Raw genomic sequence first — 20,266 nt, 5'->3', positions numbered from 1 at the left:
GCAAAAATGTATACATGCTTATTAAGCGTTCAAGGAAGATATGGAAAAAGAGCGGAAGCTTTGAGCAGTGATTCCCCGTTTTCTGAAACCCAAAACCAATAACCAAGGCCAATCAGTAACCCTTTACATCTTTTACTTATAAAATAATACAGATAAAGAATAGGAGAGGAGAAAAAAGGTTACATTTTAAAAGAAAAGTATAAATCTTAAAATGAAAAAGTTATCGGAGGTAACAATGCAAATGACATCAGAAAAGAACAAATCTAGGACTGGCAAGTCACATTACAGACACGCCTCCGCGTCCCGAGCCCACGCAGCGACTTTGAGAAGACTCCACCTTCAGGAACAATTTCATTGGAGCTCACCTGCCCGCTCGACCCCACCCCGTTTCCTCTGCCGCATGCGCACTACAGGCAAACGCCTGTGGCCTCCTCGCGTCACCTTCCCCACCCCCGAATTCCGAACTCGGATTGGCCTATTTCATGGGTCCGCCCCTTAGACCCAACCAATGTAGAAGTCGCCTCGGTGCTCCGCCCTCCCTGCCGGCAGTGTGCGGCCGCGTAGCTCGCCACCCTGGGCTGCAAGTGGGGATGGCGGCGTTTGCGGCGATTGCGGGGAGGCTGTTGGGGCTGCGTGCGGCTGGGACAGAGGGACGGTTGCTTCGGCTGCGAGGCGCGGGGCTGCAGCGGGCCTTGTTGCAGCCCGCCTCGGCCACTGGAGATGCGGCACAGAGGCGGCAGGTGGCTCACTTCACTTTCCAGCCCGACCCGGAGCCTCAGGAGTATGGTGAGCTAGGGGCTGCCCTGTCTGCTCCTGATGCAACCCAGACTCCCAGGCCTGTGGGCGCCTCGCCAGGAGTGCCATCCTGCTCGTGTCGGCGGCGGCCGGCAGGCTGATCTCCTTGCATCTTGGTGTAATTCCTTCCCTGCTTTCTGGAGCCTCCCTACTATAGGGTTTGATTGTAGTTTCCGCCTCGCTCTATTTTTGTGACTGAGCAACCCACGGGAGGCAGCCCCTCAGAACCCTCGAGTTGGGTGAGAGGGCATGCCGCGGTCTGGAGAGGTGGAGGGTGGAGGGATGGTGCCCAGGGATCCCCTCCTTTTCTCGTTTCTCCATCCTCGCTTTCTCAGCCGTGGCCCTAGGTGTTGTCTGTTTGTCCGGAGCTGGGCCATTAACTACAGGCAGCAGTATTTAAAAGAGAAATTTTTTTTCTTATTTTTAAAATGTTCTTTTATTACTTTTTTTTTTTTTTTTTTTTTTTGCTTTGGCAGAGAAGAGGAAGCGGAAGGATTAAGTAATTGAATTGATTTTTCCCAAGGTCTTAAAACAGGTTGTGCTTAGACATGGGAAAGAACCCAGGTTTTCCATTTGAGCCTAGCAATGAGCCTGTGCTGGACTAGGCTGCCGTTTAGCCAAGGAGCAGGTAATTGGTGAAGGTGACTGGAAGAGGAGGCCACTAGCACTCTCATTGGTAGGAAGGGCGCTAGCAAGCTCTTCACAGTATGACAATTGCATGACTTTTACCATTTCTTCTGCAAGTTTTATGTGATCTCTGAAAGATCTAGTGTTTATTATCAGAACATTGGGATCATTTACCTTTTCTTTGTCTGATAACTTCTCACATGCTAGAGTGATATTTTTGGAAGGGTGTCTGTACTTGTGAATAATAAGTGTGAACATATATTGAGTGCTTACTGTAGGCAGGTACTATGCTGAAAAATTTACATTTGTTATTTCATTTGATGCTTAGCACAACTTTTAAAAGTGAGTAATGTTAACTGAGGTCTTGACATAGTTTGTCCAAGGTTACACAGATAAGTTAGTGATAGCTTCTGCTTTGGATTTTAATTATTCAGATTCTAGAGCTTCCATTCTAAACAATGGGCTATAATGCATGTAGAAATAATTTACTAAGAGGTGTCACACTTTTGTGAAACAGTAGATACCATGGTGAGTAGCAAGTTTTTCTCACCAACAAGATGAACCTTGAATTCAAAGAAACTTTCAAAAAGTTTCAAAGAAACTTTAGCCCAATACTTAAGGAATAGAATACAGTTCTTCTTCATCCCCCACCCCCCTTCCACAACTGTGAAATTAGTAAAGTCCAGGTAGAATGATAATCATGTTTATATGTTTGTTCTTATTATAAAAATAATAAACACATGTTACATTAATTTGGACAATAGAAAAAAGTAAGAAAAAGTAATCTCACCACCCACTAATATTTGTAAATACTGCTAACGTTTTGGTGTGTATCCTTCCAGGTATTTCCTTTTAGTTTAGTAGAATTAAATTTTCCTGTAATTGTAGTTGTTTTTTTTTTCAATATATGAAGTTTATTGTCAAATTGGTTTCCATACAACACCCAGTGCTCATCCCAAAAGATGCCCTCTTCAATACCCATCACCCACCCTCCCCTCCCTCCCACCACCCATCAACCCTCAGTTTGTTCTCAGTTTTTAAGAGTCTCTTATGCTTTGGCTCTCTTCCACTCTAACCTCTTTTTGTAATTGTAGTTTTAATACAGATACAATCTGCATTCTTTAATCAGAGGTATTTTCCTGTATTATTGCATAATTTTCATAACCTTCTTTCGAAGACAGTGTGTTCCACTGTAGTCCAGTGGTTGAAATCTTGGCCCTAGAATCAGATTGTCCTAGGATTGGTTTTGGCCCTGCTACCTATGCCTTTGGACTACTCACTTACCCTCTATAAGCCTCAGTTTCTTTGTAAGTAAGGAGTTACTAATAATACCTACTTCACAGGTTGCTATGAGGAGTAAAGACGATTTTGCACAATGTACACAAACCCAGTTTTGTCTGCTAAGAAACACTTATTAAGTGGAAACTTTTAATAATTACCATTATGCTTTTGTTTTACACTTTTGCAGTGTTATAAACAATGCGGATAGAAACATTTGTGGATAGAAACGTTTCATGTATCTTTTGTGTATCTGAGATTATTTCTTTAGGATAAATTCTAGGGATGAAATTTCTGACTCAAAGATATGAACAGTTTAATGGATTTTTAATGCATAGTTCAAATTATCAGTTTATATTTACATCTGTGTGTATAGGAGGGTGAATATTGGGTGTCATGATAAAATCATGATTGTGCTGTGATACTGTGATTTATAATAAGAAATACATATTGGTCTTTGTCCCCTTTTCCTGGCACAGAGCTCCTGAAACCTTTGAAATTTCTTTTGATGAGAGTAATAAAGATGTCTTATTATGCTGATGGTAACTTTTTTGGAAGCTCCTGTTCATCTAAGGGTGGGAGCTGGTCACTAGAGGAGTCAGTTGTGAGATTAGAGGGTTGGGACTTTCAGTTCTGGAGGTTCTGGAGGTTGAATGCATTTGATCAATCATGCCTACGTAATGAGGCGTCCTGTGGAAACCAAAAAGGATGGGATTTAGAGAGCTTTTGGGTTGGTGAATAGGTATTGGGTGAATAGAGGATTGGGGATAGTGGCATGCACAGAGAACGTGGGAGCTCCATACCTTGCCCTATGCATCTCTTACACCAGGCTGTTCCTGAGTTACATCCTTTTATATTAAGCCAGTAATCTAGTAAGTAAAATATTTCTCTGAGTTCTGTGAGCCATTCTAGCAAATTAATTGAACCCAAAGAGAGGGCTGTTGGGACCTCCAGTCAGAAGCACAGGTGACTACCTGGATTTGCAGCTGGCCTCTGAACTGGGAGGTAGGCACAGTCTTACAAGGACCGAGCCCTTAATGTGTGGGATCCGATGGTAGCTCCAGGTCAATAGTGTCCGAATTGAGGTGAGTTGTAGGAGACTTAGCTGGTGTTGCAGAATTGCTTGGCTGTGTGTTAAAACACACACACACACACACACACACACACACACACACACACACACAGGGATTGTTATCAGAATTGTGTGTGTGCACACATGCTTGGATATTATGTGCTCACAGCATTTTGTTCTAATATATATTTGTTTTATTTCTATTAAGGAATAGTTACCAGATATTTGTTAGCTATATTTCTTTTTTCTTATGAATTGGATGTTCCTTGTTTTTGCACATTGAAAAATTTGTATGCGTAATAATCTTTTTCTATCAATACTGATCCTATGTACCATTATTGAACAACTGCTGTATTCCACATGTGTGGTGGACATCAGTCTATAACCCTCACAGTAACCTTGTGACCTAGAGAGTATTATGCTCATTTTGTAGATGGGAAAATTGAAGCTCAGAGATGTTAGTGGCCTGCCCAAGTCTGAGTAGTGGCAGGGCCAGAATTTGAACCCAAATATGTCTACCTTTAAAGTCTCCCACACTACTTTTGTGTTAATGTTTTGTATATTAAAGATATTAATGAAGATAATAACTCTTTGTCTTTCGTGGATGCTGCAAATAGATTTATTTTTAAAATTTTGGTTACTTTGACACATGATAAAGACTGCTTAAATAGAGTGATGGGCAAGGTTGACTCTGAGGAGGTGACATTTAAACTTCACTGTGAGGAATGACAAAGGAACTACCTCCACAAAGACCGGGGTAGAACAGTCTTTTCCTGAAAGAAATAAGGACAAAGAATGATGAAATCCCTGAGGTGAGGTAAGCTTGTTCACTGGTGACCGGGGAAAGCCATCACTGTTGGGGAGATAGGCAGCTCTCAGAAAGATAGGCAGTTGTTCAAGGGTAATGAAGAGTCCTCTTTGTGAGAATGAAGGTCTTCTTTCCAGTATTAGAATTTGTAGAGAAGGGAACAACACAAGTAAAGAGAGGCTAGAAAGCCTAGGGTTTTATGAGGAATGAAAAGTAGTGATTTTATCTAGAGGAAAAAGGGGAGGGGTAGAAATAAGTTTGGAAAGCCAGAAAAAAGGTTGGGGGGGGGGACGTGGAGAAAAGATTGAATGTGGCCAATGTAGCTGACACTGTGCCAAGTGCATCACACACAGGTTCAGATTTTATTCTGTGGGCTGTGGAGGGCCGTTGATTGTTTATAGGCAAGAGAGTGACTTGACGTGTGCTTGAATGAGATTCTTGGGAGAGTTTATAGAATTGATTAGGAAAGTAAGGAGGCAGAGATGAGTTAGAGGGATGTTGTACTGTCCATGAGAGAGGATGTAATTGTTTAAACTTGGGGAGTGCCAATGGGAATAGTTGTGTTTTCGAAGGAATTGGCTGCATTTGGTGCTGTTTTGCCCGTGGGGGCTAAGAGAAAGGGGTATCAGAGATGACTTTGCAATTTCTAGCCCGGGAGGCTGAAAGGATGGTAGAGTAGTGGTATCGCTCAAACAAATGAGGGATACTGGGGGAGAGGAGAGTGTTTTTGAAGAGAGGATGACTTAGGTTTGGATATGTTGATTGGATGTCTTAGTCCTTTTGGGCTGCTGTAACAAAATACCATAGGCTGGTGGCTTGTAAACAACAGTAATTTATTTTTCACAGTTCTAGAGGCTGGGAAGTCCAAGGTCAAGGCATTGACAGATTCTATGTCTGGTGAGGCCCCGCTTTCTGGTTCTCAGTCAGCTGTCTCATCACTGTGACATTGTATATAATGGAAAGAGTGAGGGAGCTCTGTGGGGTCTCTTTCTAAGGGCACAAATCCCTTTCAGCAGGGCTCTACCTTCATGACCTATTCATCACCCAAAGCCCCCCCCCCGCCCAGTACCATTATATTGGGGATGAGGTTTCAACATATGAATTTGGGGAGGGGAACACAAACATTTATTCTATAGCATTGGCAGTGTTGGCAGAATATAGCATCCTGAGGTCGGCTAGTCTGAGTGCTAGTCTGGCACCAAAACAACCATGTCAAAAGTTGGGACCTTTGAGACTAGATAATTCTCTTCATATCTCTTTTCCCAGTCTTATCAGAATTGCCCCCAACTGTGTCCTTCCTTTTTTCTCTTCCTACTGTGTTTCCTTATGCTTTATGCTTTATCATTGCTCATCCAGACTTCTCCACAGCACCCCACCAAATGATAATAATGATGACAGAAGACACTTTTATAATAGGTCACCTGGTACCAAGCACTATTCTGAATGCCTTACATGTAGCAATTCGTTTAATCCTCATATAACAGTGCCGTGGCAGGTATCCTATTATCAACCGTATTTTACAATGAAGAAACTTAGATACAAAGAGGTTAAACTTGTACTTCTTGACACTTGGGTGATGGGTATTAAGAAGGGCACTGGTTGTGATGAGCACTGGGTGTTTTATGGGAGTGATAAATCACGTGAAGCGAATATGACACTGTATGTTAACTCACTGGAATTTAAATATAAACTTGGAAAAAAAAAAAACCCCAAACTTCCCCAAGTGACACTATCTGTACGAGGTGAAGCCAGGCTTCATTTTTAAGTAGTGTGCTCAGTTTGCTCTAAGAGGCCATGCCCCTGAGCACTCAACCTCACTGTCTTTTGCATTATTCGTACAATTTCTTCACACCACACTTTGCCCGCTCTTAACCCTACCTCAAACCTGGCTTTCCCCAAATTTGTTGCATCTTTTGTGTCTCATTTGAACAGAGACTCCTGTCCTCCTTTATTACTGTTATTTACCCACCTTCAAGTTTCTTTACTTATGGTCCGGGAACTTGCTTATTAGTTTCTCACCTCATCCCCGCACCTTTTTTTCATTTCCAGTGTCCAACACATTGATTCAGTAATTCTATACACTACTCAGTGTTCACCCAGATAAGTAAGGTCACAATCTGTCAGCATACACCATTATTACAGTATTATTTACTGTATTTCCTCTGCTCTATTTTTCATCCCATTCGTACTCCATTTTTGCTATCATTTGGGAAATTGCAACTTTCTGGAGGCACTATTGCACGGAAGCTGAGAGCTGGGGTTCTTGAGTCAAACGTGCCTAAATTTGAGCCCCACTTTACAACTTAGCATTGTAAGATTGGCCGGGTTTATTAGTCTTTGTAAGCTTTCTTTTCTTCATCTGTTCTGCCTCAGAGCATTGCTGGGGGGACCCAGCGAGGTAAGTCATGTAATTATTGGTGCCTGGTACTGGTTGTGCTAGATTCGGTCTCCCGATTCTAGAGTAGATGCTCTTAAATATTTGACCTTTGATAGTAATCATCTCGCTGAATTCCCACACTGGCCCTAGACATTAGATATTATTCCTGTTTTATGGAGTAGGCAATGGAGTGTCAGTGGTTAAGTAACTTTCCCAGTGGCCTCACAGATTCCAGGCCAGGCCTGCATGATTATGCCAGTGTGTGTGCTGCCTTCATTGCTCTGTGTTGCTCCCCAAGAACACATCTGGGCCTCTCCCTGCCCCTGATTTTAGACATTGTGTGTATGCGTGTAGGTTTCTTTATTCATTCTGTGCATTTTAGTTTTCTTCTGGCTGCCAAACTTTGTGCTAGGTGCTTAGCACAAAACACAAATGTGGATATGGACCTGTCCTCATGGAATTTAAGTCTAGTGGGGGAGATGGACGAAAAATAGCAAGTAAATGCATACTTAAATCAATCCCAATTGCAATAAATGCCCTGTAAGACATGTTCAGGTGCTGGGAAAGAGAATAATAGAGACCTAACAAGGCCCCTAAGAAGAGGTTAGTATTTGACCAGCCTCTAAGCGATCAGGAAAGAGTATCCAAGGAGGTGTGAAGGAGGTGCCAGGCAGAGGACCCAACATGCGTGAAGGTTCTGACGTAGCAGGGAGCTTGCTGTGGTGGAGCTGAGAGAAGACTCAGGTGGTGAGCCTTGGGGACCGTGGTGCAAAATAGGGCTTTTGAAGTGAACAAGGATGAGATCAAGCAGGGCTTTGTGGATGTGATGAGGAGTAGGGCTTTATTCCAGGTGCAGTCAGAGAACTTGGAAGAATTTTGAGCAGAGGAGTAACATATGACATGCATTGCTTTTTAGGACTTCTTATAGCAGCTCTTTGATGAATGAGGGATGAAGGAGTAGAAGTGAGGAGGTGGTACTCTGGTCTGAATATATCATTTCTCCATTACTGTGTTGAAGCCCTAATCCCCAGTGTGATTGTATTTGGAGATGGGGTCCTTGGGAAGTAATTAGGTCATGAGGGTGGAGGCTTCGTTAATGGGATTAGAACCCTTATAAGAAAAGACACAAGAGAGATTATCTCTCTACCTTGTGAGGATACAGCAAGAAGATGGCCTTCTGCAAACTAGAAAGAGGGTTTTCATCAGGAACTCACCTTGATTTTGGATTTGGCAACCCCCCAAACAGTGAGAGATAAGTTTCTGTCGTTTAAGCCACTCAATCTGTGTGGTATTTTGTTACAGAGGCCAGCGCTGACTAAGGCCGTTAGGAGATGTTTTTCAGAAACAGGAAAGACATGGTGAGTTCTGGAATTAGGACATGGTTGGTAGTACTAGACTTTAAGCTATATGTTGGAAGTAGTATATTTGGAAGCTGGATTGGATGGATTGAATATAAGGAATGAATAAAAGGAAGACATTCAAGGATACTTCCTCAATTTCTGGCCTGGTTGCTTGGGTGGAGGATAGTGCTGTTTGCTGAGATGCAGAAGACTGGTTTTGGGAGCAGACATCAAGCCTTCAGTTGTGTGCTTACTGAGTTAGAAAAGCCTGACACCCGAGTGGGGAATTGGTGATGGTTGGATATAAATCAGGAATTCAGAGGAGGAGTCTGGATTAGAGATACTCATTTGGGAGTGACCAGCATACAGAAGAGTTTAAAAAGCATTTAGAGACTGAGGAGAGAAGTGTCCAGCTAAAGGGAGGGAAACAACTATAGTTTGTTATACCATGACATGAGTTACCAGGTGCCCTGAGATGGGGACCCAGAGCTCCTAGCCATAGTTTCTTCAACTTTAAGGCTTTCTTAGGTCCTCCCAATGTTGGCCTTCGGTGGCAGCCCCCTCCCCCTTTACTAGCATCTTAAAAAGGCATTTGTGTTTATAGATCCTTCATTTATATTTTAATATAAAAGGTCCTGTCTCTCATATTTGAATGTTCCATGAAACTTACTTTATGGGTTAGAGTTTGGGAAACCCCATAGTAGGGATTAGAGTGGGCTAGAGGTACATTTCTGGCACATAGAAAGGGATTCCTGAAGAACAGGCATCTGGAGGGGTGGAAGAAGTTCTGTTGGATGAAAATAGGTAGTTTCTTAGGCATCTTTCCATTTTACAGTGTGGTTAATGCCAGATTATGCCACTAAAATCATCCATCATGCTTCAACAAGCATATACTGATGGTCGTGTTTGTGTTAGGCACTAAATGCTGAGGTTTCTAAGGAATATGACATGAAAATGCTGTAATACACATCAAGGACTAGGCAGCTCCGAGGAGGGCCAGTGCTGAATGTGCTGGCAGAAACTTTGGTTTCTGAAAGTAGACCCTAACTTTCCATATCATAGCTGTGTATTTTTTTAAAATGTTTATTCTGAGAGAGAGAGAGAGAGAGTGTACATGAGTCGGGGTGGGGGGGAGGGACAGAGAGAGAGGGAGAGAGAATCCCAAGCAGGCTCTGTGCTTACAGTGCAGACCCCAACGGGGGCTCAGTCCCACCAACCACGATGACCTGAGCTGAAATCAAGAGTCAGATGCTTAACCGACTGAGCCACCCAGGTGCCCCCATAGCTGTGTATTTTTATTTGTTCAGGATCTAACTACAAACATACTTACTGTTAAACATGCCCTTCTGTTGACCTGATTTATTTCTAGAGACTGCTCCTCGGGCACTCATTTGCCATTTTTGTCTTACATGCTCTAGCTGTGTGGAAGGCTTCTGTCTTCAATGCTACTGCATACTGAGTAGTTACTCAGAATAACTGAAGATGCCATAGCAGTATCACTTCTGCCTCATTCCCCTGCTCCTGCAGTCTGACTTTGAATTGTAACACTGGTAGATGTTTTATCCTACTGTATTTCTTTCTCTTTAAGCAGTCCATTAGCAATATGCTTTGTAGATTTTATCTTTATTGAACCAGCCTCATATGTTCATTTGTGTGGTCATTCCACAAATATTTATTGAGCACCTGCTACATGTCAGACATTGTTATGAGCACTAAGCATATACCTCTGATCAAAAACAGATAGGAATCCCTGACCTCTTAGGGCTCATGTTCTATTGTGTTCCTATTGTGTTCTGACCCTGCATTACCTGCCACTTTATCTTTGCAGCAGTGGTGATGGCCTATTTTTTCATATGCTCTACTTAGGATAATTTCGAGTGAGTAGCTCACTTCTAGCCATAAAGCTGTGTCTTACCAATGGGTGCCCATTAGCTTGTATCCTTGACTAGGGAAGTTGAACTGCTATGTATATTTTTGTTTTGTTATAACTTTTTATCTGGGAAAGAAGAGATGTCAGTCTGGTTTAGCAGCTTTTTATTAATATTGGTAATTGCATGATTGGGCAGCAGTGTTGAATAATTTTTAAGTGCTCATAGTTACATGTGCTACAGGCACATACTTTGTCATGAGGAACCATAGGCATGTCTTACCATGGTCTTTAATGTAACCTGTAGGAGAATAAGTAATTCTAAGGGAAATAAATATTTAAAATGATGTTACCTGTGAATAATTTGTGATTTCTTCCTGACCCATTCACAGACCATACTGCCACTTTAAAAATAATTGGGAGTAGATGTTACTATATTAAAATTATTTAAATCTTTTAAAAGCATCTGGTAGAACAGCAGTTAATCCAACCCCCTAAAATTTTGAATCTATTTGAAAAATATTCAGGAGTAGAAGTTTTTGTGCTTACATGGAAATAAAATTTTTAAATACTCTTATACTTTGTTTTCATACAAGATGAGTCAATTCTTGGTGGTAATTAAGCAATACTTTCCAGATTTACTTGGTATGTTTTTTTATTGTTAAGTCTTTGCTTTCTTTGTAACTAAAACTTGTTGAATAGCGATGAAATAAGATGTCTCGGAGGCATTCAGGATTAATTCAGATGGTCAGCATACTTGAAATAAACATCACCTTAGGTGTTTAGGCATTTTTATCCTCCTTAGCTCCTCAGCTATGAAAATCATAACAGACAAAAAAAAACCTCTGCCTTTAGGAAATGTATGAAATGGGAGAAGGAATGGGAATATCATGGCAGTCAGAAAAAAAGTTTGCCCTAAACCATTATCATCTGATGCTGGGTACCAATAAACACTATTAAAGAGTTTTTATAGAATGGAGAAGGATTTAAGGCAAGCATCTATTTAAATGATATAGCCTTAGCCTGAAGAAAAATAAATTTTGAAGTTATCACAGACATGTGGTTTGCTTATGTATCCTTTGGTGTAGATGGCATAACAGTACTGTACTTTCTTGAATGAATTCCCATTATCCCCACCAAAAATAAGAGTAGAAACAGGACTTTATTCTTGGCACAGATGGCAGCAGGGCATTTTTGAGTGGATATTGCCAAGACTTGAAGCCTGGGCATTCAGCAGTGCGGAAGGGATCAGAGCAGTTAAGAGAAGGTTGAGCGTCAGTGGATATTGGGAGATGGAAGATGTCATAGATCAGAGCCTGCTGTGGATCCAGGTTGGGCTTGGGACAAAGATGAGTCTTCAAGAAAAGGGTGAGTGACCAGCATGTGTCATGGCCAGAGTGTTGATGGCAACAGCACTAGCTGTTGTGACCCACATTGTGAATTAGATCTTGGCTTTTGGGACACAGCAAGTTACCAAGGAGTACAGAGGTTAGATGGGACAGTAGTCAGGGTAATTATCGGTATTCAAGGGATTTGCTACCAGCATGGCTAGCTATGGGTTAATGTGAAGATGGCCTGTGGATCAGAGAAGATTCAGGCAGAAGCCTCTCTCCATCCTGAAGAGTACTTTTGGAGAGGAGCTGACCTAAAGTTCTGGGATGTCTGTAGGTCCTGGGCAGCACCAAGACTTAAAGCTCTAAAGTATGATGTTTCTGAGTTCCAACATTTGGAACTTTATTAAACAAAGTTTTCTACCATTCAGAATAATGCCAAAGTCAAGATGAAGGGCATGGAAAAAGTCCAGATTCTAATAATAAATAACTCGTATTTGTTCAGCACTTACTGTGTTTGGGCACTGTTCTAACTTTACATGTATTGTTACATTTAACCATCCTATCTGTCTGTTTAGGGAACTAGAAGTTGGCTTGCAGAGAGTCTACTTGAGCAGTGAGACAGTAGGAAGGACCAAGTCTGGTGTGTTGAGGCATGGGATTATAGTATTCTCTAAACACCAGCCTTCCTCATTGTTTTATGGCCCATGACCATTTGCTGTTACTGGCATATTTAACACGTGCCTTGAGTCACGTGTATTTGTCAGGGATTTTTATACACACACACACACACACACACACACACACACGTAATGTTTATATACTTTTGAGAGAGTGTGAGAAAGAGAGAGAGAGAGAGAGAGAGAGTGTGTGTGTGTGTGTGTGTGTGTGAGTTGGGGAGAGGCAGAGAGAGAAGGAGACAGAACCCGAAGCAGGCTCCAGGCTTTGAGTGGTCAGCACAGAGCCCAGTGCAGGGTTTGAACCACGAACCTTGAGATCATGACCTGAGCTAAAGTCAGACGCTCAACTGACTGAGCCACCTAGGTGCCCCTAGGTTTTATATTCTTAACACCTGTCCAGAATATAATCTCAGACCACTTTCACTCTGGCTGGTTATCTTTTCTGGCTTTTATTTATGGTCTACACACACTTGGTGACTGGATTATATTCATTTTTCCTTTTTTATACTTGTTTTTTAATTGTTTAATATGTGTCACTTTTGCTTCGTCGTCAAGCTCCGAAGTCTGTATTGCTTTTGTAATTTCTACAGAACCAGCATCATTGTGAATAATCCAATAAATTCACATAGTATATTCTATACTTTCTTTTCTATGTTGATTTTAATCATGTTGTAATCAACTGTTAAGAAACTGGTTATTTTTAATATACTCTACAATGTAGGAAATGTTACTTAAATTTTTTTTTTTTTTTTTTTTTAATTTTCACAGGGCAAACTCAGAAAATGAATCTTTTCCAGGCGATAACAAGTGCCTTGGATAACTCATTGGCTAAAGATCCTACTGCAGGTAAAATTCCTTTCTGCTTGACTACGGTAGCTGTGTTAATTCAGAATCAAAAATTTGCTGGAAATGTTGAGTCTGGAGCTCAGTGGTTAACATTACACTTACCTGAAATTTTTTAAAAGATCTGATCAAATGATTAAGGTTATCAGATCATGCTATTAACACATTTTTAAAATTAATTCATGGTGAATTAGTTCTGATGTATATCTAACATCTTCATGTCAACTTTTTCCCATAGTATGTGTGGTTTTGATATTATATTAATACTTTCTGGATTAATACCTACTGGGTACTTCTGTTTCTCCAGCATATAAAAAAATGGGAAGTACCACTTCATTCAGATTTATGAATCTGTTTATGAAATGAAGATTTGATTCCATGCTTTCCTTTGAAATACATTGTCATTCAACTTAAGATATTTTGGAAATAACTGTAATAAATAAGTAGCTTATCAAATTTAATCATTGATATAAAAACAGTTGTCCTGCTGTATGTTTTCTAAATTTGATTGGCTTTACTTATATGTATTAGTATATATAAATATATATATATTTGGTATACCTTGGGCTTCCACTTGAAAATCCCTAGTTTTTATTATTAAGTTTTTAAAATGTTTTATCATTTGTTTTTGAGAGAAAGACAGAGTATGAGCAGGGGAGGGGCAGAGACAGAGGGAGACACAGAATCTGAAGCAGGCTCCAGCTCCGAGCTGTCAGCACAGAGCCTGATGTGGGGCTCAAACTCACAAGCTGTGAGATCATGACCTAAGCCAGAGTCAGACACTTAACTGACTGAGCCACCCAGGCGCCCCTGAAAATCCCTAGTTTTAAGGTCAAGTGAAGAACGGGTTATTTTGTTAGGAGGAAGTAAGAACTATAATAGTGGATGATTAGATTTTGCTTTGTTTGAATGCTATCTGAGAATGATCTTGAGTAAATAAGGGTGAATTGTTTCCTTGAGGTTCACAGAGCTGGTCAGGTGCATATATAGGAATAGAATTCACCTCTGTGAACACCCATTTTTATTTTCTTTGCCTTGCTCACTATGTCCCACCATACTTGCCTCCTTTTATTTGATTTAAGTCCTTTTCCTATTTGTGACTGTTCTCTCAGCTTGAGATATTTTTCCTTCAGCCCTTCAGAGTGTTGACTTTTATTATATACCATATATGAAAGAAAACAACCACTGGCCAGACACTCAGGAGGCTGGAGTGTGAGTCATAGTTCTGCCTCTTGCTTTCTTTCTGACTTGTCAAGTTACTTTACTACTTCTCTGGCCTCATTTTCTTCATGGGTAAAACAAAATGACATCCTAGATTGGTGGTTCTTAATCAGTTGGGATGATTTTAATCCCCCTTCCTCCTCTCATGTTAACAAAGTCTCCAGACACTCTTGGCTGTCAGGACTGTGTGTGTGGGGGGGGCAACTGTCATCCATGGGATAGGGGGCAGGGATACTGCTGTATATCTACAATGTATAGAATAGGCTGTTACAAGAAAAGAATTATCCAGTCCAGAACGTCAGTAATGTTGAAGTTTAGAAACCTTATTTGAAACCTTTGATCTATTTTTTTTTTCTGCTTTAAAATGTAAACATTGAAATTACTTATTTTTCATTGTTAGTATGATTTAGGGATTATCAGATAAAATATGTTCTTTAAACATTGTTTTTCAGTAATATTTGGTGAAGATGTTGCCTTTGGTGGAGTCTTTAGATGTACTGTTGGCTTGCGAGACAAATATGGTAAGTTAACATCTTTATATATGAATAGTATTCCTGTATAACTTTTATTTAAGTATCTTGAAAATAGAGAATATTCCTGTTAAATTGTTCGCCATATCTTTATTGTATAAATAGTTGTCGGTTTTGTTTTTGCATTTGTTTTTTTCCATCCATAGAATCCTTTGGTCTAGAGTTCTTCCAATGTGTTCTAACTGTAGCATCCCTGACCTGGTTCATATTACACATATTATGGATGCCAAAATAATCGTAGTTAAATGTATTGTTTATTATGTCATTCAAATCCAGGAAGCTTTCATCTCTTACTACTGTCTACCTTAGCCATTTTCACTTCCATTGCCTCTAGTTCAAGATTGTGCCTGATTGGTCTCTGTTAATAGATTTCATCTTTTATTACCTGCACTAATCACGGTTCTCCAGAGAATTAGAAGCATTAGGATATATCTGCATAACTATATCTATATATGTGTGTGTATATAGGTATTATATATGCATCTATATCTATTTGTATGTATATGTACCTTTGTATATTTATAATCTATGTCTATACCTGTATCTATATGCCTTTACCTATATCTATATTGAGAGAGAGAAATTTATTTTTTAAGGAATTGACTCACACAGTGAGGGGGCTGGCAAGTCTGAAATCTGTAGGGTAAGCCAGCAAGCTGGAAACCCAGGCAGCGTTTCTGTGTTGCAGTCTTCAGGCTGAATTTCTTCTTGTTTGGGAGACCTGCCTCTTCTCCCAAGGCCTTCAAATAATTGGGTGAGGCCCATCCGTATTATGAAGACTCATCCGCTTCACTGAAAGTCTACTGATTTAAATGTTAATCACATCTAAAAAATACTCTCATAGTAATATCTACGCTGGTATTCGACCAAATAACTGGGCACCATCACTTAGCCAAGTTGACCCATAAATTAACGGTCCCATTATCCTTCCAGATATTTTACCTCAGCTGATCAATGCCTTTTGCTTGGCATGTGATTGATTTCTGTCTATTGCTTTCACTTACTTCATTTGACTCAGACTTCAAACTGTTAGAGTACATTTTGGCCCATCCCAGCACCCCCCACTCCTGCCCTGCCCTGACTTGCTGTGTAAGGAATGTATTTCAACTCCTTATTGTTAGGGGTGACTTTGAGGTGATTTGACTTCATTCACTTCTTCTCTGAGTCTTAACTGATCTGGAAGTCAGCAAAGCACTTATGTTTAGGGGGAGGAGTTGACTCCTACCTTTCTTCTTACCTTTGCCACTGCCCTCTGAAGCTCATGGGTGCATGCAAGTAAGGAGGGAGGGTCTTTTCGATATTTTTTTCCTAATTGTTGTTCCTTCTTGTTCTACTCTTCTCTGAGGTTATATTATATTTGGATCCAAGATACCATGGCATGGCCCATCTTGTTTACCAGGAAGTCCTTTTCTCTTTATAGCAGGTTGATTTTCTGAGTCCTGTCCCTCTGTTGTCTCCTGTTTCTAACAGCTGTTTAGATTTTGAGATGGTTGGGCCAATCTCAACTACCTCACACTATCTCAATTAGTTCCAGCGAATTCAGACTCCGACAAACTTTAGCTCTTAAAAAAAATTAAAAACCTTTAAACATTTGATTTCAAAAGCAATGCATATGCATTGTAGAAAATATGGAAAATATAGAAAAGCATAAAGGAGAACATAAAAATTGTCCATACTTCTAAAGTATGAAAAAAAACAATGGTACTCATTTTGATGCACACACTTCTAGACCATATTTGAATATATCTGAGTATATTTGCATATAGTAAGTAATGTTTAAAACATAGAATTATACTTTTGTTTTCTTCTTAGGATTTTCAGCTCTATTTACATTGCCCATCAGTTCTTACATGCTGTTTACTTTATGCACTGGAGCCCTTAGCGCATTAATTATGGTTGTTCTAAATTCCTGCTCTGGTAATTCCAATCCCTGCCATGTCTGGTTCTGATGCTTACTCTGTCTCTTCGAATTGTGATTTTTGGTTTTTGGTTTGCCTTGTAATTTTCTCTTGATAGCTAGACATGATGCACTGGGTAAAAGGAATTGCTGTACATAGGCCTTTAGGGATGCGGGAGTGAGGTATATGGGGATGGGAAGCATTATATAGCCTGTGATAGGTCTAAGTCCTTTATTGAGCTGATGCCTCTGGACTGTGAACTTCACAAGTGTTTTTTCTTCCCTGTCAGGTGGGACAGGATGGATGGAGCTGACTAGAGTTGGCCATTTTCCTTTTCCCATGTCAATTACACTAATTATACATACCCAGCAGATTAGGCTCTAGTCAACTGGTTTCACTTGAGGTCAGGCCTTTTTAAGAAGGGTGTGTGTGGGGACGTGGGTGGCTCAGTAGGTTGAGTGTCCAACTTTGGTTCAGGTCATAAACTTGCAGTTTGTGAGTTCAAGCCCTGCATTGGGCTTGCTACTGTCAGCTCAGAGCCCACTTCGAATCCTCTGCTGCCCTCACTCTCTGCACCTCCCCCGCTCATGCTCATGCTCTCTCTCAAAAATAAGTAAACATTAAAAAAAAAAAATAAAGGGAGTGCTGTGGCAAGTTTCAAAATGGCTCCTTGTCCGCTTCCCCAGCTGGAAGCAACAGGGGATTTTTCTCCGATGTTTATCAGAGCTCCTGGAGGAGAGCCTCATAGAACTGTGGAGGCCTCTCTCTGACTGGATTCCTTGGAATTTTTAACTCTCAGACTTGTACACACTGAACCTCCATCAATTCCTCAAGTACAGTTCAAGTTTTCCTATCCTGGCACTGGCTCTTGCAGTGGTTTTTGCTCGTCAGTCTCTGCTCTGGTAAGTCAAGATTCCCTATATTCATCTGTCTGTCTCTTCAGTCTTGAGGACAACAGTTTGCTCTGTGTCGTTCCTTGTCTTGTGGGCAAGAGTTGTTGATTTTTTAGTCTGTTCAGCTTTTCGCTTGCTGTTAGGACAGAGTGACTACTTCCAAGCTCTTTGCATGTGGAACTGGAAACCAGAGGTCAAATTATACTTTTGTTTACTTAGTCTTGTCTACATCTGGTGTAGCTATGCTTCTGAGCAGATTCTAGCCCTCACTAGTCTGTCTTGCCTTAGCCAATGTGGTAACATGCCGAGCGCTTGTTTAAGCTGGCGAGTCTTCTGTTGGTTGTCTGCCAGGTTCTCTCTCATCCATGGTGCTCTTCTCACTGTACCCATTCTGTCTGGGGCATTTCATCCACGTCCCCCGCTACTCACACACAAGTGACTTCAGATTTTCTAAATCCAGTCTAGACCTCTGGCTTGGGCTTCAGATCTGTGTATTCATTGTTCCACGGTACACCTTCACCTCAGTGTTCCAGCCACTTCAAACTCAGCATTTCCAAACTCCGGTTTTCAAACTCCACCCAGCAAATCCACGGCTCCCACTGCATTTCCTGTCTCAGTGAACATACCACTATCCATTCAGTTACCTGAGCCAGAAACTGGGGGAATTCTAGTCTCTTCCTCCTTTCTCATTCTTCACCCCCAGTCACGTCCTACAAATTCATCTTCACAGCTTGTCTCTGAGATGGTCTCTGTATTCTTGCTTCCCTGGTCTGCTTTCAGATCCTTAATCCTCCCTGCTTGGACATTTTTACCCCTTTTCTTAGCAATCACCCTCCCTCCAGTCCCTACTTTGCTGTGATAATTCTAAAAGGCACATTTCTTGGTGGGATGTACAAAAGACTGAGCTCTGCCCTCTACCTACCTACCTAACCTCATTCATTGAGGTTTTTTTTTAATTCATTTTTTTAAATTCATTTTATTCTTTAAAAAAAAATTTATTTTATGTTTATTCATTTTTGAAAGACAGAGAGAGACAGAGCACAGCAGGGGTGGGGCAGAGAGAGAGGGGGACACAATCTGAAGCAGGCTTCAGGCTCTGAGCTGTCAGCACAGAGCCCGACGCGGGGCTCGAACTCACGAACCGTGAGATCATGACCTGAGTCGAAGTCGGACACTCAACCGACTGAGCCACCCAGGCACCCCTAATTCATTTTATTCTTTACCCATTTTGAATTGCTAGATGTTTTCTCTGAGCCTCTGCCTTTTGTTCCATCTCTCTTCCTTTGCACACACCATTTGGATCTTTCTCTCCCATCTGATTACTTGGTAAGCTCCAATTTTGCCTTCAGAAGCTTCCTCTCTGGAGCTCTTCCTGACCCTCCCAAGCAAACCCAAGTGCTAGTTTTCACTGTTCAGATTTCATGTTTTTCACATATTGCAGGTTGCATTGCAGTTGCGTCCCTACCAGATCTCTGCAGCGGACAACTTCAGGAAGGCAACAGATATTTAAGTCATCTGTGCATCCCTAGCTCCTAATATTGTGTCTGGCAGTACTTATTAAGTGAATGTGGTTCACCCTCTCACCAAGACAGTGGCCTATTGCCTGGGAGAGGGGATTTCCTTATCTCCCTGTAATGATGTTGGTTAGTCTGATTGTTTTTCTTTTAAAAAGGTTAAAACAGGGAGAAACTCTCACTTGAAAAAGTCCTCTACTCCTAGAGGGCACCTGCAGATTTATGTTTCTACGACAGGGGGTTGAGCTAATTAAGGGCTAGCTTTTTTAGCTTTATTGTCAGCAGGTGCTGTGAGTTTTTCTAAGCACTTTAGGACTGTGACTTGAAGTTTTGAATAATTCCAGGTTGATCAATGTGAACAATTAAATCACCAGCTCTGTGTAATGAGAAGGAGTGAGCTTCAATTTTTAAGAGTAAAGAATAAAGGGAATGGTGGAGAGAAATATATTAAAATAGAACTTTTTCTGTATTAAAAAAATGGCATGTATCTTTTAAAAATAATTCTCTGCCCTTTTGAGTACAGGCCAGGGTGTTTAGCTATACAGAGGCATGTTTGTATTTTTTGAAGTTAAAAGCATTTGTATTTAAGAGATTTTATTGATATAGTTGAATGCATTGCTTTAAATGGCATAGCAAAGAACATCTTGCAAGGAATTGTTTAGCTTTCTGGGGAGGAGCTGAGTGTTGAGAGAATAGATCACAGTCGGTAGGTGGCAGCCTACACTTTGAAATGACACTGTCCTTGTTGGCCTGGTACCAATACTCTGGAACTGCCGAGGAGCCTTTTAAATTCCATCAGAAGGGAGAATTTGAAGAATTGCAGGTTACTGATTTACTACTGTGATGCTGAATGCTACTTAATATTAAAGAGAAGGAGCTGTGTAATTAGGGACCATGCTGTTAAAAAAAGAGAGAGAGCGAGAGAGCTCTTTTGTACTCCAGACAATCCAGATGGGTGAGTTTACCACCACTCAACCATTTTTCTCCTTCCTTATCCTTTGATGGAACAAAATAATAGGGGTGGTTTGAAAACTGAAAATAGATAGTTTGACCTCATTGACACATTGCACACCAAATGTCAGCTTTAGCCTCTTTAAGCAAGGGATCCCTTGCTTGGGAGAACAGTTAGAACTAGGTGTGTTCTAGGGAAGCAGTGGGTAGGAGAGGGCAATTCAAAAAGTAGTTGATTTTT

At 40.9% G+C, this 20,266-nt stretch overlaps 1 protein-coding gene across 3 annotated transcripts in view; it reads left to right on the top strand.

The window, feature by feature from the left end:
- The first annotated feature begins 532 nt into the window (after positions 1–532).
- Positions 533–20,266, top strand: part of BCKDHB (branched chain keto acid dehydrogenase E1 subunit beta) — a 202,955-nt gene continuing 183,221 nt past the window's right edge. For 2 of the 3 annotated variants that reach the window (XR_003419503.2, XM_015074001.3), the window contains exons 1-3: positions 533–786; positions 12,944–13,021; positions 14,692–14,760. Coding sequence is in view for 2 of the 3 variants with exons in the window: in XM_015074001.3 (XP_014929487.1) it covers positions 591–786; positions 12,944–13,021; positions 14,692–14,760 (343 nt within the window). In the remaining variant the exon portion in view is untranslated. The remainder of the gene's footprint in view (positions 787–12,943; positions 13,022–14,691; positions 14,761–20,266) is intronic. The other variant, XM_015074000.3, reaches the window with a different exon arrangement.

The sequence above is a fragment of the Acinonyx jubatus genome, chromosome B2 (genome assembly GCF_027475565.1).
Source record: "Acinonyx jubatus isolate Ajub_Pintada_27869175 chromosome B2, VMU_Ajub_asm_v1.0, whole genome shotgun sequence".
In the NCBI taxonomy this organism is placed as follows: Eukaryota; Metazoa; Chordata; class Mammalia; order Carnivora; family Felidae; genus Acinonyx; species Acinonyx jubatus.
The sequence above is the reverse complement of the archived record's forward strand: the minus strand, read 5'-3'. Positions and strand labels throughout refer to the sequence as shown.